Source organism: Bombina bombina, chromosome 1, assembly GCF_027579735.1.
Source record: "Bombina bombina isolate aBomBom1 chromosome 1, aBomBom1.pri, whole genome shotgun sequence".
In the NCBI taxonomy this organism is placed as follows: Eukaryota; Metazoa; Chordata; class Amphibia; order Anura; family Bombinatoridae; genus Bombina; species Bombina bombina.
Window position 1 is genome coordinate 935451546 of NC_069499.1, and position 24612 is coordinate 935476157.

A 24612-nucleotide genomic window follows, 5' to 3' on the forward strand; every position below is an offset into this window, starting at 1 on the left:
TTTACTCTGGACAGAGGAGAGGTCAAAAATCTTCGGCTACCTCTCTCTCCTTTTGGCTTCGTAGCATAATACGCTTAGCCTATGAGACTGCTGGACAGCAGCCTCCTGAAAGAGTTACAGCTCATTCCACTAGAGCTGTGGCTTCCACCTGGGCCTTTAAGAATGAGGCCTCTGTTGAACAGATTTGCAAGGCTGCAACTTGGTCTTCACTTCACACTTTTTCAAAATTTTACAAATTTGACACTTTTGCTTCTTCGGAGGCTGTTTTTGGGAGAAAGGTTCTACAGGCAGTGGTTCCTTCCGTTTAAAGTTCCTGCCTTGTCCCTCCCATCATCCGTGTACTTTAGCTTTGGTATTGGTATCCCATAAGTAATGGATGACCCGTGGACTGAATACACTTAACAAGAGAAAACATAATTTATGCTTACCTGATAAATTTATTTCTCTTGTAGTGTATTCAGTCCACAGCCCGCCCTGTCTTTTAAGGCAGATCTAAATTTTTAATTCAAACTACAGTCACCACTGCACCCTATGGTTTTTCCTTTCTTGTCTTGTTTCGGTCGAATGACTGGATATGACATGTGAGGGGAGGAGCTCTGCTTGGGTGATCCTCTTGCAACTTCCTGTTGGCAAGGAGATATAATCCCATAAGTAATGGATGACCCGTGGACTAAATACACTACAAGAGAAATAAATTTATCAGGTAAGCATAAATTATGTTTTTAACTTACTGGTGCAACGGTTTACTTTTCTGAATATATTATACCCTGATGGAATCTAATTTTTATAAAATTAGTAAGTGCATAATATAGTGGCCATTGAATTATCTAGAGCAGTTTCTTAAACATTTTTATACCTGTGAAAATTATTTCACAGTCGCAATTATTATAATAGTTCAAAACAAACTCCTTTTCAGAAGAGTATACAATTTTTTTAATTTTTTACCACTTAATTGAGGGTATTATTATTGAAAATAAGTAAAAAAATTAAGCTGTTTGGCCATTTCTAATCACCAATGCTACGTAACTTCCATGTAGGCTTCTTCCCACTATGTGGCGATGAGCAACCCTCACTGTCTGTACTCTGCACACGTTCCCCCTAATTTTGGCATTTGCAATGGCTAAAATTTGTTTGCATAATTGAAAAGGTAAAAAATAAGATATGTGCCTACCTCACATTAAGAAATATACAGGAAAAAAAAGTTACACACATTCACTCATATATATACCCAATTGCTTCATTCAACTACACGTGGGAACACACTACATGTAGTTGAATGACGCAATCAGGTTTGCTGCGATTAGACAGCCCGTGATACGCTAGAAGGAAAAAAGTGCAGCGACGAAGACTGTTTTCTTTATGTTACATGATTATGCACATAATTCAGAATTATTTAACTTGTTACACATTTACTGACCCTTTAAAAGGGATGAGACCCACAATTTTTCTTTCATGATTCGGATTAGCGCTGCAGAATCTGTTAGCGCTCTACAAATAACCGATAATAATAGAGAATACAATTTTAAACACCTTCCAAGTTAAATTCTAATCTAACTATAAATCAAATTAGCTTCATTCTCTTGGTATCCTTTGTAAGGGCAGAGAAACACTACTGGCAGCTAGCTGAACACATCAGGTGAGCCAATGACAAGAAGCTTATATGTGCAGCCACCAATCAGCAACTAGCTCTGAGTAGTGCATTGCTGCTCCTGAGCCTTCCTATGTATGCTTTTCAACAAAGGAGATCAAAAGAACAAAGGAAACTAGATAATAGAAGTAAATTAGAAAGTTGTTCAAAATTGCATGCTCTGCCTGAATATTTAAAGAAAATTTGAAGTTTATGTCCCTTTAAGAGCACACCCCTTTGGAAGTAACAGCGCAGGCAATATGGTCTCTGAGTGGGGGCTGCTAGAAATATGGTAAATTTAATTTAAAAATTATATTAAAAATCCAAGCATTTAAATGACACCTTAAAATGACCCACTAAAAGATGACTTTTAGCAAATAATGGTTTTAAATTATCGATAATTATACAATTTCGATATTAACCTCGAGGGAGTCTCTTCCTTTGTTTTCTGTTATGCAGACTGCCATGGTGTCATCCTTTTGCATGCAGGTACTTTCCACTTTCTTGTCCCTCCTCACTTTGTATGACTATTCCTGACACAATGAGAAAGTTCCCTAAAACAGAAATATTTCCTCATTTCTGGTGGGACATGTGACTCGCTGTTTTAAAGGGGTGGAGTCTGCACATTTCAAATGAGTGTTTTCTGTAAAATTGGCAATTACGTATAGCAGCAGTCAAAGTGGAGTTTTGTTTGGGGGATCTATTGATTTAGTTGGCAAGTGACCAGAGAGGAGCTGTGTTTCTAATGAGAAGAAACTTGTTCACCTAGGATGCATGTGACTACCGTGAGAAATAGTGATCACCTTCCCCGCTGTACAGGGATATTATCTATGTTGTAAGGGAGGTGGACCATTATGGAGCCCCCCCCATCTTAAACCTTAATTTATGGTGACTGCCATAAAAATTAGTAATCACTTACCTAATGTACTTACTATATGGTTGGTAGCGGATCCAAACCACCACTATCCCCTAAAGACAGCATATGCCACACACAAAATACTCATAAAAGACAATTACCCTTCCTCATATAAAAGTTATCATGCCCAGCTAGATAGTAGGTTATTGCCATAGGAAAGCAATCACTCATTTATCAAATTACTTGTGGTTTGTAGCCCTTTGAAAGAGGAGATGAATTGTGTCAAAAGGGATATATCTGAAAAGTATGCTAAAGCTGTGGCAGAACATAATAATGATAGTTTAATGTTTTACTGTAATAATAGAATGCATTAAATAAGCACCCAAGCACATCGGCACAGATTAAGCTGTTTTTTGTTTTTCAACATGCAGCTGAAGGGAAAATGTTTACAGAAGAAATTTTGAGGTTAAATCTTTTTTTTTTTTTTTTTTTACACCGAGATGTTTAAGTGATTGTATCTTGTCAGCTTTTTACAGTTATATAGCACCATCGAGTGATTTAGCATAGGGTATCATGTCCCTTTAAGTAAGGTATACTGAATCACCTAAATACAGTTACAATATTAAATATTAATATTACATTTTATCAGAATCCTGTTAAAGGCCGAGCACATTCACCACCCCAAATAGGAATTTAAAAAAGAAAAAAAGTATTTTGAAGCTTCTCTAGTGAATAATGAACATATGAGAGTTTATGGCTCTTTGGCTGCTACTGGCGATATAGTGAGAGAGACAATGAATACATGCACTGTCCCAGTTAGCATATAAACATGAGAGCAAAGAAAAACAAATATTGCCCACTAGGGCAATATTATCCATACTACAGACGTAGGCACCACAGCAAAGAAATCATAAGCATACTTGAAATACTAAAACTACTCTAAGCCTAAATAGTAAATTAACTAAAGCAGGAAAAATAAACAGCTGATAAAGCAGTAGACTGGGGTCAGAAAACGGATATTGATGCATATATTGCACAACTCCATTGCTCTCAACAGCTTAGAAAATGCAGCATAACAACAACACACACAAAATACTGATAGACAAGTTGCAAAAGGTTCCCAAATGACACAAGGCAAATGCACGCAGACAAGCAACATCAAGGCACCGTTTACAGGTAAAGCCAGTACTTAAGTCTATTGGGCAATCCATCTTTTTAGGAGCAGAAAGCACCAGCGTAAATAATATATTAAATACATTAATTTAAGATGAGAAAACACAGCGGTAACCAAATATGCAAAATTCTTCTAAAAAAGTAAATGAAACGTTTGTGTGGAGAATAAAATGGAACCATACAGTAATACAGTATGCTATGATATTTTGTTACCTTACCAACGGAAATAATTGTATTTATACAGGGAAGATTAATCAGGGTATTTGTATAACATGCAACACATATATGCATGCTTTTTTTTTCTTCTCTAACCTATATAGGCCATACTTTATACAAGGGAGTAGGTAATTATATATTATGTATGTGATTAGCAAGAAATAAACCCAGCCCAAGAATAGAATATCAGAATGGTTTGCAGTATTTTACCTAGCGATATCTTGACAGCGTGAACTATTCAATATACAATACATACCAACACAAAATGTACTACAAACATTTAAAAACATTGCTCTCCTCTGGGCGTGCTGCAGCCTCACACTGTTTCAGTTTAACAATTATTTGATCTTTTTACTGCTCTTAAATAGGGTGGATCAATTGAAATGCATAAAGCATTTTAATTCAAAATTGTTTATGGATAAATGCAAATTTGTTATTTTATTGACGGCTTAATTTGTCTGAAAAAACTGAGGGGTTGTGAACTATGTCCTAGCAAGAACATTGCTTTTAGGGTGATTTGATGATAATCTAAACCTGCTACACCATGTTTAATCTGGAAGATGCACCACCATGAATATTTTTATCATGTTTGTAGGCAACATACATATCTGTTGCAATATGCTTTAATCACTCATTCTCAGTACTATTATATTCCTCTCATTACTAATAGCTACTTAAAGTGATGGTAAATCCTAGCGTTTGTGAAACGCTAGGATTTACCATTGGAACAAATTAAGGGGGCTTTCAGTCGTGAAGTATAAAATACTTCATGCTGAAAGCTTCTTTATTTGTTTGCAGCGCCAAGCCGGATTTCCCGCATGGCTATTCGCTAAGAGGTGGAAACGTCACCTCTCAGCCAAATAGCGTTCTGCCGTGATCTGCCTTAGCAGCTCAGTAATGCGAATGCTGTAAACAAATAAAGGAGCTTTCAGCATGAAGTATTTTATAGTTCATGACTGAAAGTCCCCTTTATTTGTTCCAATGGTAAATCCTAGCGTTTCACAAGCGCTAGGATTTACAATCACTTTTAAACTACATTGAGGAATTATTAGTTATACATTAAACTATGTATTTTAAAATCTATTTATAGTCAAATTAAGGATTCTAAGCATGGTGATAGTGCCTGATGTTTAATTGCTTACCTATATATGTCAGGCCTCAATGACCTATCCTCTAGTTACAACCTGAATTTAAGAGTTACCTTCATATTTTCCGCAAAATACGTATTGAGATTATAGCTGAATTTATGTTTCATTATAATCTTTGGCACATGATAAAATGTTTGGGAATGACAGGATTTGCAGTTTTAGAATGTATCTGCTATCTAAATTAATGATCTTGAAAAAAAAAATCCACAGTAAAGGAAGAACTGTATAGAAATTATAATAACAAAAACTACTAATGACAGTCCCTAATAAATGGAAAAGAGCAAAAATAAATGTCTTGCTATGAAGGAATTGTGCCTAATTGCAACACAATCTTCCCTGTGCAAAATCTCTTAACATGGTTTAAAAAGCACAATTTAAATAAATATACCAAAAATCTATAAAATTAGTCCATGTAGAAGTTTTGTCGCTAATAAATGGACTAATGATTAAACACATTGAAATATCAAATTTTACTGAGAATGATGATGTGAATGTTTAGTAAAATGTTAATTTAATAATTGGTCCATTTATTAGTGGCTACAGACATTTATTAACAGATGTATTGCAAATGACGGACTTTTAACACTATAGTTGCAAAGGAAAGTGTGTGCTAATTACACAAAAAAAGGCGTAGCCTTATATTATTCTCTATTCTATATTCAGAATACTTATCTACATCACTCTTATACAGAATGATCGCATGCCTAAAGCAGAGTATAGTATGAGTTATGAGAATGGGCTCAGGAATAACAGCGTAAAAATTGGAGAATTACAAAGATTCTCTACATGTATCGGAAGTGATACCTACAAGAACTAAATGATGTCTCAGTCTTATGAAGTTGTGCATCAGATGGGAACGGATCGGCCAGAAGCAAGAGTGTAGTTTAGTGTCAGGGGTTGTCATTGTATCAAAATAGCTTGTCTTCACATAAAACCATGCTGCAGAAGTGATGGTTTTCTTTTTCTATTTATTTTATGGTTAAGTCCAACGCTTATTACAAATCTTGCAAAATATACGCCTAGAGAGATCTGAAGTCCACCCAAAGCATCATGAACCCAGGAATACGAGACAGAATAGCACTGTCACCAGCGGCAGGGGAGGAGAGCTGCAGGGAGTTGCAAGGGCAAGCTAGGGTAGTCATATTAATCGCTGTACTATGACAGCATTGAGAAGGTTGGCTTCTTTCAGTGTCAGGTTCTCATCAGTTAGCTCCTTGTTAGGGAAAGTGGTCATCAAGACAAAGCTTGTGGCAGCCATGGCTGGTCTTGCATCCACAATAAATAGACGAATATCACGGATCCTACAGTGGAGAAACACAAACATTCACAGTTCAACTAATGTTTGTACAAAGAAATTAAACTAAAGAGGATTCAATAAACACAGCACAAACATTTTCAAAATGAGCAGTATTTGTATGTAAAGTTCTCCATTGCTTCCAAGTTGAAACCTCAAAACTAATGAGGACAAAAGCAGATTAATAGAAAGCCAAAGACGTTAAAAGGCTTGAGTGATAAAATTAATCAATTAGAGAGATAATGTGTTTCAACAGCTGCCAGAACCACACACACACAATACCTGTGACTATGATTAAACTTCTGGACAAGTCTCCCGCCATCTGCTAATCGGATCTGAATGTTGGTAATTGGCTCTGAGCTGTCGAGGGACACAGATGAGCAGGCTTTGGCCTCATTCTCTGCCTGTTGTGATGTGGAGGAGGTAAAGACCTGAGGGGCAGTACTGTTGGGAGAAGAATAAGTAGATATAAATAAATGCTTTTGCTAGACAAGATGAAAATATTTTTTGGCCTCCTTAGATTCCTCACCTGCCTAATTTCTGCCCTTCTCCTGTAAAAGCCTTGAAGCTGCTTTTAGGTCTCACAAAGTCTTCATCACGATGATCTTCCATGTCTAGATTTACTTGGCCACCTTGTGCCAACCTGCGCAGCTCAGTGGGAATCTCCCTGCACAATATAACCAGAGATACACACAAAGTATGTTACAATCATGCACTGAGCCAGATAATGTTGGCAATGTTTTAGAAAGAGAGGAAACCTAGGGTTTTGAAGTTATTTCTGCTAATAGTATTTATTTGGAAAGAATTAGGGACAAAAATAATACATTAATTTAAGAACACATAGAACACGTTCTGACTGTGTAACCCTAGACTTGCTAACCCCTTGTTTTTTTGTCCACTCACTATTACTCAGATTCCAGACACCCCCAAACATACATAGTCATTCAGTAAATAATCAGTCGCATGTAGTAAGGTCTCTTCCCAAAACACACGTACCCTCTGCGGATTGCCTCCAGAAACTGTGCGTTTGCCGGATCCTGGTAACTGCGCAGCTCATTATCATCCAGACTAAATCCATTTTTCCAAAGTTTTAGTACAACATGAACCTGCAAAGAAATTGGGTTAAACTGAATGACAGGTCTTACCCTTCAAAGTATGTTGCTTTACATCTTCACCCAACCACTGTAATTATATGCAGAAAATACATTAAAATTACCATAAAAGCACTGTACATCCCAATAGAAAGCGGACATGAAAATTTATGGTAAAAAAAAAAATCACAAAAGAACATAAACTACCCCATCACACTTGTCACCACAAGTACACAGTTTTTGATATTCTAATACAGAACCACATGACAATATTGCTTTAATTTTACTGAATATATGTATATATTGTGTGTTACAGGTAAGCAGGGGTTAGATCACTACACTGCGGGTACTCTGGGTAATCAAGGGTGAAAGCAACACTGACTGTGGTCAGCAGTGGTCGCTTATCTCCCTGATTACCCTGTATGATCTGGGTATTTGAAGAGCAGAAATCCCACCTATCCTCCAGAAACAAAGGTGTCGTAATATTTGGACATTAGTTTAAGTTTCCAGAGCAAAATAATTATAGTGTTTATCTGACTTATACACAAACTGTGCGTCAATGCCTCCTATTTAAACCTTTATATAAAACTGCCTGTATACCTTGCTCCTGTGATGACTGCTAGATCGTACCACCCAAGCCCTGCACTCCATACAGTTTTTTTTTAAATAAAACTATGTGATGTTCCTTTACTGAAAAAAAACATAATTTATGCTTACCTGATAAATTCCTTTCTTCTGTTGTGTGATCAGTCCACGGGTCATCATTACTTCTGGGATATAACTCCTCCCCAACAGGAAATGCAAGAGGATTCACCCAGCAGAGCTGCATATAGCTCCTCCCCTCTACGTCAGTCCCAGTCATTCGACCAAGAATCAACGAGAAAGGAGTAACCAAGGGTGAAGTGGTGACTGGAGTATAATTTAAAAGATATTTACCTGCCTTAAAACAGGGCGGGCCGTGGACTGATCACACAACAGAAGAAAGGAATTTATCAGGTAAGCATAAATTATGTTTTCTTCTGTTATGTGTGATCAGTCCACGGGTCATCATTACTTCTGGGATACCAATACCAAAGCAAAAGTACACGGATGACGGGAGGGATAGGCAGGCTCATTATACAGAAGGAACCACTGCCTGAAGAACCTTTCTCCCAAAAATAGCCTCCGAAGAAGCAAAAGTGTCAAATTTGTAAAATTTGGAAAAGTATGAAGCGAAGACCAAGTTGCAGCCTTGCAAATCTGTTCAACAGAGGCCTCATTCTTAAAGGCCCAAGTGGAAGCCACAGCTCTAGTGGAGTGAGCTGTAATTCTTTCAGGAGGCTGCTGTCCAGCAGTCTCATAGGCTAAACGTATTATGCTACGAAGCCAAAAAGAGAGAGAGGTAGCAGAAGCTTTTTGACCTCTCCTCTGTCCAGAGTAAACGACAAACAAGGAAGAAGTTTGGCGAAAATCTTTAGTTGCCTGCAAGTAGAACTTGAGGGCACGAACTACATCCAGATTGTGTAAAAGACGTTCCTTCTTTGAAGAAGGATTTGGACACAAGGATGGGACAACAATCTCTTGATTGATGTTCCTGTTAGTGACTACCTTAGGTAAGAACCCAGGTTTAGTACGCAGAACTACCTTGTCTGAGTGAAAAATCAGATAAGGGGAATCACAATGTAAGGCTGATAACTCAGAGACTCTTCGAGCCGAGGAAATAGCCATTAAAAACAGAACTTTCCAAGATAACATTTTTATATCAATGGAATGAAGGGGTTCAAACGGAACACCCTGTAAAACGTTAAGAACTAAGTTTAAACTCCATGGTGGAGCAACAGCTTTAAACACAGGCTTGATCCTAGCTAAAGCCTGACAAAAGGACTGGACGTCTGGATTTTCTGACAGCCGTCTGTGTAACAAGATGGACAGAGCTGAAATCTGTCCCTTTAATGAACTAGCTGATAAACCCTTTTCTAAACCTTCTTGTAGAAAAGACAATATCCTAGCGATCCTAACCTTACTCCAGGAGTAACCTTTGGATTCGCACCAGTATAGGTATTTCCGCCATATTTTATGGTAAATCCTTCTGGTAACAGGCTTCCTAGCCTGAATCAGGGTATCAATAACCGACTCAGAAAAACCACGTTTTGATAAAATCAAGCGTTCAATTTCCAAGCAGTCAGCTTCAGAGAAGTTAGATTTTGATGTTTGAATGGACCCTGTATCAGAAGGTCCTGTCTTAGAGGTAGAGACCAAGGCGGACAGGATGACATGTCCACTAGATCTGCATACCAAGTCCTGCGTGGCCAAGCAGGTGCTATTAGAATTACTGATGCTCTCTCCTGTTTGATTTTGGCAATCAATCGAGGAAGCAGCGGGAAGGGTGGAAACACATAAGCCATCCTGAAGTTCCAAGGTGCTGTCAAAGCATCTATCAGAACTGCTCCCGGATCCCTGGATCTGGACCCGTAGCGAGGAAGTTTGGCGTTCTGGCGAGACGCCATGAGATCTATCTCTGGTTTGCCCCAACGTCGAAGTATTTGGGCAAAGACCTCCGGATGAAGTTCCCACTCCCCCGGATGAAGAGTCTGGCGACTCAAGAAATCCGCCTCCCAGTTCTCCACTCCCGGGATGTGGATTGCTGACAGGTGGCAAGAGTGAGACTCTGCCCAGCGAATTATCTTTGATACTTCCATCATTGCTAGGGAGCTTCTTGTCCCTCCCTGATGGTTGATGTAAGCTACAGTCGTGATGTTGTCCGACTGAAACCTGATGAACCCCCGAGTTATTAACTGGGGCCAAGCCAGAAGGGCATTGAGAACTGCTCTCAATTCCAGAATGTTTATTGGAAGGAGACTCTCCTCCTGATTCCATAGTCCCTGAGCCTTCAGAGAATTCCAGACAGCGCCCCAACCTAGTAGGCTGGCGTCTGTTGTTACAATTGTCCAGTCTGGCCTGCTGAATGGCATTCCCCTGGACAGGTGTGGCCGATGAAGCCACCATAGAAGAGAATTTCTGGTCTCTTGATTCAGATTCAGAGTAGGGGACAAATCTGAGTAATCCCCATTCCACTGACTTAGCATGCATAATTGCAGCGGTCTGAGGTGTAGGCGTGCAAAAGGTACTATGTCCATTGCCGCTACCATTAAGCCGATCACCTCCATGCATTGAGCTACTGACGGGTGTTGAATGGAATGAAGGACGCGGCATGCATTTTGAAGTTTTGTTAACCTGTCTTCTGTCAGGTAAATCTTCATTTCTACAGAATCTATAAGAGTCCCCAAGAATGGAACTCTTGTGAGAGGAAAGAGAGAACTCTTCTTTTCGTTCACTTTCCATCCATGCGACCTTAGAAATGCCAGAACTAACTCTGTATGAGACTTGGCAGTTTGAAAGCTTGAAGCTTGTATTAGAATGTCGTCTAGGTACGGAGCTACCGAAATCCCTCGCGGTCTTAGTACCGCTAGAAGGGCACCCAGAACCTTTGTGAAGATTCTTGGAGCCGTAGCCAATCCGAATGGAAGAGCTACAAACTGGTAGTGCCTGTCTAAGAAGGCAAACCTTAGATACCGGTGATGATCTTTGTGGATCGGTATGTGAAGGTAAGCATCCTTTAAATCCACTGTGGTCATGTACTGACCCTCTTGGATCATGGGTAAGATTGTCCGAATAGTTTCCATTTTGAACGATGGAACTCTTAGGAATTTGTTTAGAGTCTTTAAATCTAAGATTGGCCTGAAAGTTCCCTCTTTTTTGGGAACCACAAACAGGTTTGAGTAGAACCCTTGTCCTTGTTCCGACCACGGAACCGGATGGATCACTCCCATTGTTAACAGATCTTGTACGCAGCGTAGAAACGCTTCTTTCTTTATCTGGTTTGTTGACAACCTTGACAGATGAAATCTCCCTCTTGGGGGAGATAATTTGAAGTCTAGAAGGTATCCCTGAGATATGATCTCTAGTGCCCAGGGATCCTGAACATCTCTTGCCCAGGCCTGGGCGAAGAGAGAGAGTCTGCCCCCTACTAGATCCGGTCCCGGATCGGGGGCTCTCGGTTCATGCTGTCTTTGGGGCAGCAGCAGGTTTCCTGGCCTGCTTGCTTTTGTTCCAGGACTGGTTAGGCTTCCAGCCTTGCCTGTAACGAGCAACAGCTCCTTCCTGTTTTGGTGCAGTGGAGGTTGATGCTGCTCCTGTTTTGAAATTCCGAAAGGGACGAAAATTAGACTGTCTAGCCTTAGCTTTGGCCTTGTCTTGAGGTAGGGCGTGGCCCTTACCTCCCGTAATGTCAGCGATAATTTCTTTCAAACCGGGCCCGAATAAGGACTGCCCCTTGAAAGGTATATTAAGTAATTTGGACTTAGAAGTAACATCAGCTGACCAGGATTTTAGCCACAGTGCCCTGCGTGCCTGTATGGCGAATCCTGAGTTCTTAGCCGTAAGTTTGGTTAAATGTACTACGGCCTCCGAAATGAAAGAATTAGCTAGTTTAAGGACTCTAAGCCTGTCCGTAATGTCGTCTAGCGTAGAGGAACTAAGGTTCTCTTCAAGCGACTCAATCCAAAATGCTGCCGCAGCCGTAATCGGCGCGATACATGCAAGGGGTTGTAATATAAAACCTTGTTGAACAAACATTTTCTTAAGGTAACCCTCTAATTTTTTATCCATTGGATCTGAGAAAGCACAGCTATCCTCCACCGGGATAGTGGTACGCTTAGCTAAAGTAGAAACTGCTCCCTCCACCTTGGGGACCGTTTGCCATAAGTCCCGAGTGGTGGCGTCTATTGGAAACATCTTTCTAAATATTGGAGGGGGTGAGAACGGCACACCGGGTCTATCCCACTCCTTAGTAACAATTTCAGTTAGTCTCTTAGGTATAGGAAAAACGTCAGTACTCGCCGGTACCGCAAAGTATTTATCCAACCTACACAGTTTCTCTGGTATTGCAACAGTGTTACAATCGTTGAGAGCTGCTAAGACCTCCCCTAGTAGTACACGGAGGTTCTCCAATTTAAATTTAAAATTTGAAATATCTGAGTCCAATCTGTTTGGATCAGAACCGTCACCCACAGAATGAAGCTCTCCGTCCTCATGCTCTGCGAGCTGTGACGCAGTATCAGACATGGCCCTAGCATTGTCAGCGCACTCTGTTCTCACCCCAGAGTGATCACGCTTGCCTCTTAGTTCAGGTAATTTAGACAAAACTTCAGTCATAACAGTAGCCATATCTTGTAATGTTATCTGTAATGGCCGCCCAGATGTACTAGGCGCCAAAATATCACGCACCTCCCGGGCGGGAGATGCAGGTACTGTCGCGTGAGGCGAGTTAGTCGGCATAACTCTCCCCTCGCTGTTTGGTGAAATTTGTTCACATTGTACAGATTGACTTTTATTTAAAGTAGCATCAATACAGTTAGTACATAAATTTCTATTGGGCTCCCCCTTGGCATTGGAACAAATGACACAGATATCTTCCTCTGAGTCAGACATGTTTAACACACTAGCAAGAAAACTTACAACTTGGTTATAATCTTTTTTAGCAAAAAAACGCACTGTGCCTCAAAGAGGTACTAACGATTAAATGACAGTTGAAATAATGAACTGAAAAACAGTTATTGCATCAAACTTTAAAACAACACAACTTTTAGCAAAGGTTTGTTCCCATTAGTAAAAAACAACACTAATTAAATTTGTACATAAGAAAACAAAACAACGTTTTTTATACACAGTCACTATAAGAATTCTCACAGCTCTGCTGAGAGAATTTACCTCCCTTCAAAGAAGCTTGAAGACCCCTGAGATCTGTCAGAGATGAACCGGATCATGCAGGAAATATAAAAGTGGCTGACTGGAATTTTTTGATGCGTAGCAAAGAGCGCCAAAAACGGCCCCTCCCTCTCCCACACAGCAGTGAAGAGAAACGAAACTGTCACAAATAAAGCAAAAAACTGCCAAGTGGAAAATAATGCCCAAATATTTATTCACACAGTACCTCAGCAATGTAAACGATTCTACATTCCAGCAAAAACGTTTAACATGAGAATAGTTATTAAAAGGATTAGTGACCTTTAACACAGTAGTTCCGGTGAAATACCATCCCCAGAATACTGAAGTGTATACATACATGTCATTTTAACGGTATGGCAGGCTTTTCTCATCAATTCCATTCAGAAAATAAAAACTGCCACATACCTCAATGCAGATTCATCTGCCCGCTGTCCCCTGATCTGAAGCCTTTACCTCCCTCAGATGGTCGAGAACAGCAATATGATCTTAACGACTCCGGTTAAAATCATAGTAAAAAATCTCTGTCAGATTCTTCCTCAAACTCTGCCAGAGAAGTAATAACACGCTCCGGTGCTATTTTAAAATAACAAACTTTTGATTGAAGTCATAAAAACTAAGTATAATCACCATAGTCCTCTCACACATCCTATCTAGTCGTTGGGTGCAAGAGAATGACTGGGACTGACGTAGAGGGGAGGAGCTATATGCAGCTCTGCTGGGTGAATCCTCTTGCATTTCCTGTTGGGGAGGAGTTATATCCCAGAAGTAATGATGACCCGTGGACTGATCACACATAACAGAAGAAACACATATTTGTTTTGATGTAACTGCAAAGGGGTTAAACACAAAGTAGAAGCGTCTCTGAGGAACAGTGGTGCATTGCCGGTCCTGAGCAGAACCTGAGGTTGATCCAATCAGCAATGCTAGTTGCACATCTGAGTTGCTGGTTAAACACACATTAGAACTGGGTCAATAGTTGAAAAATGATATGCAAATTAGAGCATGCCATTTTTAAATTATTATGGCACTTTAAAGAGAAATGAAACCCAAAATTTTTCTTTCATGATTTAGACAGGATTCAAAAACTTGGAGGAGAGCGATATCCTTAGTGTAAACATAGCTTTTATTTAATGCAGCAGCACAAAATTTAAAAGTCCATTTTCTCCCACATCACCACAGATAAAAACAAGTATCATTTAACAGCTGTTTAGGAATAGCTTACGCGTTTCAGCACACAGGCCGTAGTCATAGCTTGTCAGTACTCAGTAGGAAAACAGTACTTATTACCAGTCCTAAACTGCTATTGGTTAAAACTTAGAATCACAGCTGTATGATAATTATCTCTAAATAATTAATTAACACCCCATATACCGTGGACGAAACAATCTATTTAGTATTATCTTACTGGTATCAGCAAACCAAAATCAGTTGTACAATACAAGAGCAATGTGAAACATATATACGGAGAACAGTGACTATTCATTATTTGGGCAGAAACAAACATATATAAATGAACATGAAGTGTGCTTAATTATTAATAGAAAAATAGTAAAAAATACCCCAAAACGTATCATCAAAGGAAACTAAAAACTATTCTTATCCAAAATCATTAAACGAATTTAACCTATATCTACCATAGAGAGACCCAAGGAAACAGCGGCTGTCAAGGGGATTCGAACCTGGGTATCCTACTTCTTAGGCACTAGTGAAACCCATTAGACTATAGGGTAATATGGGGCTATTAGTATGCCTCTATAATATACAGCAAAAGAAAATAGGTTTCTTAAAGAAAACCAAAATGGTTAGGATTAGTTTGAGTGGGAATCGAACCTAGGTTACCTGCTTCACAGACTTCGAATAAACCCACTATACTATATTTGGGAGTTGAGGATTAAAAAGTAATAGATGGTAATTAAAGAATCTTAAAAGTGCTTAATAAGGTATACTAGCTTCATCCAATAGCCTATATTTGCCAATGGTTAATAAAGTCATATTCAGAATTAAATCCATAAGGGATTCTAGTTTCAAGTCTGAATATCCAGTACATCTCATTCCTACTCAAAATTTTGTACTTATCCCCTCCTCTCTTGGGAAGTATAGTTTTGTTTATCACTTGCCATCTGAAAGAATCCAAACATTTGTTATGACCGAGTAAAAAATGTTGGACGAGTGGTGTGGTAGACTTTCCTACTGAAATAGAGGAAAAAAAATTCTCTAATTCTAGAGCCTACATCTCATGTAGTTTGTCCTACATACTGCCTCTTACACAAAATACATGTAATGGCATATATGACAAAGGTAGAGTTACAATTTAAACTTTTCTTGAGTCACTTTTCTTGAGTGACTTCAGACTTAAATGTTTTGGATATTAATGCATAGTCACAAGGTTTGCATTTATTCCTACCACATCTATAAAAGCCTAAGTGTTTGAGCCATGAACTCTTGTTGGTTTCTAAAGATGGTAGATCAGATGGAGAAACCATATTGCCAATTGTTCTTCCTCGTCTAATGCCCTTGTCTACGCATGATGTTAACTTATCAGCAAATAAAAGACTAAAATGTTTTTTCACTATGCCACATATCTGATTAACTGTGGCCTGTCACGAAAGTTACACCTTTAAATTGATTAGAGTGTTCCTTGCCCTCTATATTATCTTGTAAAAGAAGGTCACGTTCCATCGCTGCCACTTCATTACGTGCTTTATCAATTAATCTTTTTGGGTAGTCTCTTTGTCTAAGACGCGAGGTAAGTTCATTAGCCCTAGTTTGGTACATCTCATTATTACTACAGTTTATTTTTAGTCGGACATATTGTCCTTTAGCCACTGCATGGGGTACATATTTAGGATGAAAGGATTTAGCATGTAGCAGGGTATTACCTGCTATTGGTTTACAATAGACATCTGTGGTTATTCTATTATCACTTCCTACTTTAAATGTTACATCTAGGAAATTAATTGATTCTTCTTGAAAATCAAAGGTAAATCTCAAATTTAAGTCATTGGTATTTAGCCAATCCACAAAATTCATGGCCTTCTGTTTGTTTCCCTTAAAGGGCCATAATACCCAAATGTTTAAACACTTGAAAGTGATGCAGCATAGCTGTAAAAAGCTGACTAGAAAATATCTCCTGAACAACTCTATGTAAAAAAGAAAGATATTTTACCTCAAAAGTTCCTCAGTAGCCACCTCCCATTGTAAAGGATTTCTAAGCAGCATTTTAGTGTGTCTGTCCTGGGACAGCTGAAAGGATGAGCCTTGTGAACTCTCATATTATTTCACCAATCAGGTAACGGAAGCTTACTATGAAATCTCATGAGAGTTAAGTCAAATCTCATAAGATCACAGTAAGAGTTCATGACCTCAGCACTGCTGATGCTGATTGGCTGCTGTTCATTTCTTCATTTTTTTTTTATTTTTACCTGCAGCTGGGAGCAGGTGAAGTATAACTTTTTATACAGAACTTACTCTGCTGAGCTGAGGAGATTGTGAGGTAAAATATCTTCCTTTTTTACATAGTGATGCTCAGGTGATATTTTCCTGTCAGCTTTTTACAGTTATACTGCATCAGTTTCAAGTGATTTAACATATGAGTATTATGTCCCTTTAAATACAAAGATGAGGTCATCAATGTATCTTTTATAAAAAGAGTTACATTGTCTAAAAGGGTTTTCATCCCCAAATATGTGGGACAGCTCCCACCAACCAAGAAATAAGTTGGCGTAAGAGGGGGCGAATTTCGCCCACATTGCTGTCCCACATATCTGTAGATAAAAAGTACCCTAAAATTAACAAAAGTTATGTGTAAGGAGAAATGACGTTACCTCTATCACAAACTCCTGGAACCCATTGGTATAATTAGAGTATTCTCTAAGAAAGAAGCGTATTGCTTCTAAACCTTTAGTATGTGGAATTGAGGAATACAGTGCAGTTACATCCACTGTGAGCCAGGAGTGTATGAAGGGGATCCATTCAATGTCATTGACAAGTTTCAAAATGTGTTTGGTATCCCTAAGATTTAGACAGAAAATACAATTTTTTTTTTTTTATATTTTTATTTATATCCAGCAGAGTGTACAAGTAAATGATTTCAATCTCCCTGCACCTCACAGGGCCAGGTAAGATTTACTATATTACACAGTAAGTACCTTTAGAACAACAAATTTCATTTTCTCTTATTAATCATTGTGTTCATTATGCAAAAAAAAAAAAAATATTTATATATATATATTGGTACACCAAGCTGGGATTTTCCCATTTTCAATACATAGAATGCATCCTTAAGAATTCTCTTTAAATTTAAACAATAACACACATAATGCACTTTTGTGTAATACTGCATCATCGATATTAGTGTAACACTAAAAAACAAAAAAAAAGAAGAAGAAAAAAAAAAAAAAAAAAAAAAAAAAGAAAGACCAAAATCTAAATCACTATCCTTATAAGAGTCCTCTTATTTAACTTACAATTCTAATAAGCGAAAACCTGTGTGTCTTCTGCCGTTCATATTCCCTAATATAATTCTTGAAACAGAACGAAGCAGATCCAAACAATGAATAGCCACAAACATATCAAAACGGAAAAAAAAAAAAAAAAAAAGGGGATGAAGAAAAATAATAATAATATCTCTCCTCCTCCCGATCCCCCCCCACTCTCTCCTGATATCACCAATTATCTAGTAAAACTATTTCCGAGTTTCTGAACGGAAAGATCATATGATCAATTTCTGAAGGTGTAAATATTTTAATAAATTTTGCCCATTTCCTGAAAAAAGTTACTATTTCTTGTTCTGAGTTCAAATCTGTAGCTAATTGTTCAATTAAGAATTGTTTCTTGAGATAATTCCTTACTTCTGCAATTGAGGGTACAAATCTAGTTTTCCATTTTTTAAAGATTAGGTTTCTGACTGCCAAGATAGTTACATTTACCATCCTGGCATCAGAAAAATTCCTATTATTGGATATCAGGAAGATAATTATGGGGAATGTAAGCGTAAAAGATGTAATTTTCATCACTCTAAGCAACCAGAATTCAATCTTTTTCCAGAATTGATTGAGTCTGGGGCAGTTCCAAATCATATGAGCTAAATCTGCTGCTGGTAAATTGCATCTTGGACATTTGTTAAATTTATTATACCATTTATATCCTTTATCCGGGGTGAAATAGGACTGATACAATAGTTTTATATGGGACTCTCTCCAGGTTTCAGCTATGGAAGACTCAAAAAGTAATCTCAGAGATCTGACCACATATGTATCGTCTAGTACATCTATCTCTAGGAGATTTGTCCATTTTGAGGCTATTTTCTCCATGTTTAAATTTCCTTTGATTGAAACAAGATGCCTGTACCATGGGGCAATAGAGAAATGCCCTGTTTTGCACAAGATTATCCAATTATCCAGCTTACCCCAAGACCATTTCCAGCTAAATTTACTAATGAGATGAGATGCATAATGTCTGGTTTGTAGATAAACAAAAAAATCTTTATTATTAAGTTTAAACTCCTGTTTTAAATCTTCAAAGGATTTGATGTTTCCTGTCTCTGAAAAAATTTGGGATACCCAATGAAAACCTTGGTTATACCAGTGTTGTAATATCGCTGACTGTGCTCCTTCCTGAAATTCGGGGTTCCCCAAAAAACTTTGAAATCTAGGAATGTTGGTATCTACTTCAGCGCGAGCTCCTATCTTCCCCCAAGCTAAAATTATTGAATATATAGTTGTGAGATTTTTCACTTGTTTAGGAATACTTTTAGGCGGGAGATGAAGCAGTGCTATAGGCTGCAATGGATGGATCATATTTGTTTCAAGCTCATAATCTGAAAAATGATTTGACTCCGCAATCCAGTCTGCTGCTATGCGTCCTAAAAAAACTAAATTATATAAATATATGTCAGGTAATGCTAGACCAGCCATTTGCTTGGGTAAATTTAGTCTCTGTAAAGAAATTCTAGGTTTTTTTGAATGCCAGATAAAATATCGGAGTGCGGTGTTAAATTTTTTAATATCATATCTTTTCAGGATAATAGGAAGATTTTGAAACATGTAGCATAGCTTCGGGAGTAGTACCATTTTAAATAGCGCAATGCGACCAGATAGGGATATAGGCAAATTCTGCCAGCTCCTCATATAGTTGATAGATTGTGAAAGAGATGGAGTGATATTTAAAGAATACCAATCTTGTGGGTCCGCGGATATCAATATGCCCAAATATCTAAAAGATTTAGAAACCAACTTGAAAGGATATTCTTTCAGGGAATTTTCTGTTTTTCTTAGCCACAGAAGTTCTGATTTTGATTTATTCATTCTATAGCCTGAACAGGAACCATACAGATCAATTATATCTAGAAGTGATGGGATATTCTTACGGGTATTTGATATATATAGTAGTAGGTCGTCTGCATATAATGCCACCTTAACTTCTTTTTTTGAGATTCTTATGCCTTCAACTAATTGTCTAATTTTATTAGCTAGTGGTTCAATTGCGAGATTGAATAATAGCGGAGAGAGTGGGCAACCTTGCCGTGTACCTTTTCCTAGTCTAATTTTTTCCGATAATATTCCATGTATAACTATAGACGTGGAAGACTGTAAGCATATATTTTTCACTAGGTTGAGGAAATTATTCCTCAATCCAAATCGTTCTAATGTATCTAGTAAATACTCATGACTAACCCTATCGAACGCTTTCTCTGCGTCAATTGCGAGTATTGCTGCGTCTGAAAAATCTGCAGGGATCCTATCTTCTGAATTTTTAAAATAGTCTATGATCATTAAAAGTTGTCTAATTTTGGCGGCCGAGCTTCGTTTGGTTAAGAACCCCACTTGATCTTTATGGATAATCTCGTTTAACCCCTTTTGAAGTCTTTTAGCTATAATAGTGGTTAATATCTTATAGTCTGTGTTTAATAATGCGATCTGTCTATATGATTCTCTATTATGTGGATCCTTTCCTGGTTTAAGAATGAGTATAGTATGGGATTCCACAAAGTAGGGGGATAACTGAGCATTTTCCTGATAGTAAAAATTATAAAGTTTAGTCAAATGGGGGGTTATTAAAGATTCCGAGGACCTGTAAAATTCGTTTGGTATTGCATCAGGACCAGGAGATTTCTCAGGCTTCAGTGCCTGAATAGTTTGAGCGACTTCTAATTCGGTAATCGGGGCATTTAACGCAACGTTAAAGTCCTCGCTAGCTCTTATATTAGGTAAATTTTCCCAAAATCTAACCTGCGCTGCTTTCTCAATCCGAGAAGATGAGTAGATAGATTTATAGTACTCAAAGAAGGATTCTGAGATTTCTTCCGATGTATTGAGCCGCTTCTTCTCAACCTGTAAGAATTCGATTGTATTAGATTGTTTAGAGTTCTTCACCAGTTTGGAAAGCAGTTTACCAGACTTATTGCCATATTTAGAGAGTTTAGATTGGTATTTCAGCTCTGTCTGTATTGTATGCGTGGTCATAAAGGTATCTCGTTCCCGTTTTGCTTTGATATATTTTTTCCAATTTTCCTCGGTCGGGGATATCAGGTATCTATTATATGAATTTGTTACCATAGCTGTTATCTGCCTTTCCTTTGCTTGGGAGTCACGCTTAATTTTTGTTGTATAAGCAATAATATCCCCTCTTAAAACGGCTTTTGCTGCCTCCCAGAGAGTCGAGGGGTTAGATACTGAGCCCTCATTTAGTTTAAAAAATTCCATCAATTTATTATTGAGCCAGTTTATGTATTTTAGATTTTTACTTAAATATTTTGGATAGAAGAAGCGAGCCCCATTTGGATTAGAGTTCTGAATTGGGATATCTAGCATTATAGGGGCGTGATCTGAAATGCAGATTTCTGCAATCTCCGCCTTGGCCCCAGTATGATATAAGCTATCATTGATTAGAAAGAGATCAATTCTTGATAAAGATTTGGTAGCTTTTGAGTAACAAGTATAGTTCTTAGTATCCGGGTTCTGAGCCCTCCACACGTCCCTAACTGCCAGATTTAGAAATATGTTATTATAAAGTTTTGTTTCTAGATTATCCTTTTTGGTCTTCCTTTGTGGGTCCCCACGTCTAAGTCTATCCATAGGGAACCGAGGAGACATATTAAAGTCCCCAGCTAGGATCACATGCCCCTCTGCTACCTGAAGAATTTTAGTCTGGAGAGAGTCCCAAAACCTATTGTCAATTATATTGGGTGCATATAGATTACAAATAGTATATTTTGAGTTTAATATTTTAATTTTTAATATTATATATCTGCTTTCCGGGTCTATTATTGTTAACAGTTTATCATATATCAGTTTTTTCCCAAGAAGAATAGCTACACCTTTTTTCCTATTTAATGAGGGGGTGAATATAGCTTCTGCCACCCATGCTGATTTTAATTTTAGTGATTCCTCAGTGTTTAGGTGCGTTTCCTGTAATAATGCAATAGAGGTGTTCAATCTCTGAAGGTGTGATAGAATTGTCTTCCGCTTAATGGGGGAGGTTATACCTCCTACATTCCAAGATGAAATTCTAAGCTTATTTTTCATAAGTTTTTACCTTAAACATATGTTGACGTTCTGAGGAGATAGAGAGATCCGGAGGAAGGGGGGAGAGAGAAAGAGAGGGGGGAAAAAAAAAATATATATATATTTTTCCTTAAAACATCCTTTAATAATTAGTTTTAAAACAAGAAAAAGCAAAGTGAACTTAATCAAAAAACAGCAACTAATATAATAACATGAAAATAAAATGCTATAATTATCCATTGCAGCCATGTTCTGCTAATTTTTTTTCTGCCTCTGCTGCTGAGTTATAAAAGAAAGTCTGACCTTGCAGAAACAATCTGAGTCTAGCAGGATATATAACTGTAGCCTGCCACCCTGCTTTTATCATTTTGCCACAGACTGGGGAGAGTTCCCTCCTCTTCCTGGAGGTCTCAATAGAGAAGTCCTGGAACAGGAGGATTTTATTACCTTCATATAGAATGGGTTGGTTTTTGCGATAATATTGAAGGAATCGCATTTTATCCTGAAAATTCAGGAATTTAGCTATGATTGGTCTTGGATTGGTTAGATTAGCGGAGCTCTCTGTTACTCTCCCCAGTCTGTGGACTCTTTCAATTAGGGCAGGAGATTGAGTTTCTGGCATTTTTAACATTAAAGGTAGGGTATGAGTCATAACCTTCATAAGGTCTTCTTGTTTAGAGGAATCTGGGAATCCAATGATTCTCAGATTGTTCCTCCTTGACCTGTTCTCTAAATCGTCTATTTTTGCCTGTAATTTAGAAATCTCGCTCTGGTTGTTCTCTATTTGAGGTATATATGTATTTGTTGTATCTTCTAACTCTGAGATGCGTTCCTCTACTTCCTGAAGTCTTTTAGCAAATTGTCTGATCTCTATCGTTAGTGAAGTGATTTCTTGCTTGATTTCATTCTTTAAGGTGTCAAATTTGGGTGATATGGCCTCTAAAATGCTATTTACTAAAGCTTGATTATCTTGAAGGGTTGTAGATTTTTGACTTTTTGATGGAGTAGTTTCTACAGAGATTTCGGGTGAGGGTTCAGAAAGATTCTTATTTCTGCGTTCCTTATTTTTCGACGTCATGCCTGGATTGTGTTTAGAAGTGACAGAAGGAGATGTGACGTATTTATCCATAAAAGGAATACTCTTGTGCTCCGTGTGTTATTAAGGATTGAAGTGGGGTGTGTAACTTTACTCACTAGGGGTGAGGGGGAAAAAGTTAAAGAGAAGAAAAAAAAAAAAAAAAAAAGTAAAGGTGGGGGTGAAATTCTCTAAAAATCAGAAAGTGAAGTGTGCAGTGTGAATCACCGTATTGTGAATGTGGGGAAAAGAAAAAACAAAACTATAATCAAGGATTAAAAGTGGTAATAAGACCAGGAAATGGCGGCGAAATAAGGGTATCTAATGCCTATACATTTATTCCGATTTCTCTTCAACCTACAGCTAATGCTTCGACTTTCTGTACTGTTAATAATTAAATTATAGTACTTTTTGTAGTATAACCTTTAATCACCTTTATTTTTTATTTATCTAAATTATTTCATCTAGATTTAGCTAGAGGAGTATCCACTTATTTTATACACGCCCACTCTGAGTTAGAAGAGCTTATCCAATATTGTTTATACCAGGTAAGTTATTACCTAACCTTTTGCTTTAATTCTATAGGCTTTTCTTTCCTCTTTCTCCTTTCCTCTCCCTTGGGACTATAAATCTATTTAATTTAGAGTTCTAAAAAACCATGATATGCAATTTTCCTTTTAAGAGTGTTTTTTTCCTTTCTGCCGCTATTCTTAAAATATATGTGGGTATTGCAAATTATTATATGTATATTTTTGATAATAGTAAATTCCTTAACTTGTGTCGCCACTATTACTTAGCTTGTGCTTAATATCTGACAATTTCCTGGGAAGTGGTTGATAACCACTTCCAGGGATGATTTACCCTTGCTGGGTTATAGATTTTATCCTTTAGCTCCTTTAAGAATCATCAGTATATTTAATATTTACTTTGCTGGTTCTAGTGATCTATATACTGCGTTGGCTTTGTATATTATTTGTCATCCCTTTATGATGAGTGATCTAATTTATGCCAGGGAAGTTTTTCTTCCCTTTTTACTCTCTTCTCCCCCTTCCTCCCCTCTCTTCCTCTTGAAGCAAGAGATGTTACAAAGCCTCTCAAAAACAGTGAATTATCATATTATTGATAACATAACCCCTCAACTGAATCAGTCCAAAACAGCAAAACCATACCCTATAAGGGTTTTAGATGTAAAGTCCTTTTTCTCCCTTTTTTCTTCCCTTTTTCTTATATACAATAATTAGCAATTCAGTCTTTGGTGAGTTAGAGTTGTATAGGTACAAGGGCTTCAGAATTCTGATTTTATGGCAGTCTCAGAAAATTTATATAGATTTCCCTTGCCACTGAAGAACACAACTACCCCTGGATATGGGATATAACCTGTAACTTTTACTCCTCGGTATTGTGACTTTAATGGTCCTCAGTGACCAGCCGCTGCCCTTGTCAGTTTTCCATTTTTAAACATAATTACTCCGAACCTGGCCAAATGTATAGGACAAACTTAAACAGTCCGTATCAAGGGAAATCAAGTTTACCCCGCACTCACCCCTGCTGCGGCGAAGTACTTCTCTCAATCCTTGTCTTGGAGATTTACAACACAGAACTGAGCCCAGCGGTCCGCGGTGTCTCTTTTCCTTCCTTTTGCCCAGACTCCTTACACGTCCTGCTGCATTCCGGTTCTCGCACTATCCTTGCGATCACACCTGTGCTGGATTATTGCTCTCTGCAGCCGGGTCCTATGGAGATCCTTAGCTGTAGGGGAGGGACCGACACAACCTTGTAAACTACGAACCCTGCCGACTCCCCACACGCAGCACCGGTGGGTGGGGAGGGCAGATTTGAGTCCAGGTCACAAACGACAAACC

General features: G+C 38.1%; 1 protein-coding gene across 1 annotated transcript in view; it reads right to left on the bottom strand.

Moving 5' to 3' along the window:
* Positions 1 to 5968: 5968 nt before the first annotated feature.
* The window catches only part of NSFL1C (NSFL1 cofactor), a 37571-nt gene continuing 18927 nt past the window's right edge, over positions 5969 to 24612 (bottom strand). The window contains exons 6-9 of the mRNA XM_053700794.1: positions 7311 to 7420; positions 6844 to 6981; positions 6597 to 6758; positions 5969 to 6321 (exon numbers count right to left, since the gene is read on the bottom strand). Of these exons, the coding sequence (XP_053556769.1) occupies positions 6159 to 6321; positions 6597 to 6758; positions 6844 to 6981; positions 7311 to 7420 (573 nt within the window). The 3' untranslated portion in view covers positions 5969 to 6158. The remainder of the gene's footprint in view (positions 6322 to 6596; positions 6759 to 6843; positions 6982 to 7310; positions 7421 to 24612) is intronic.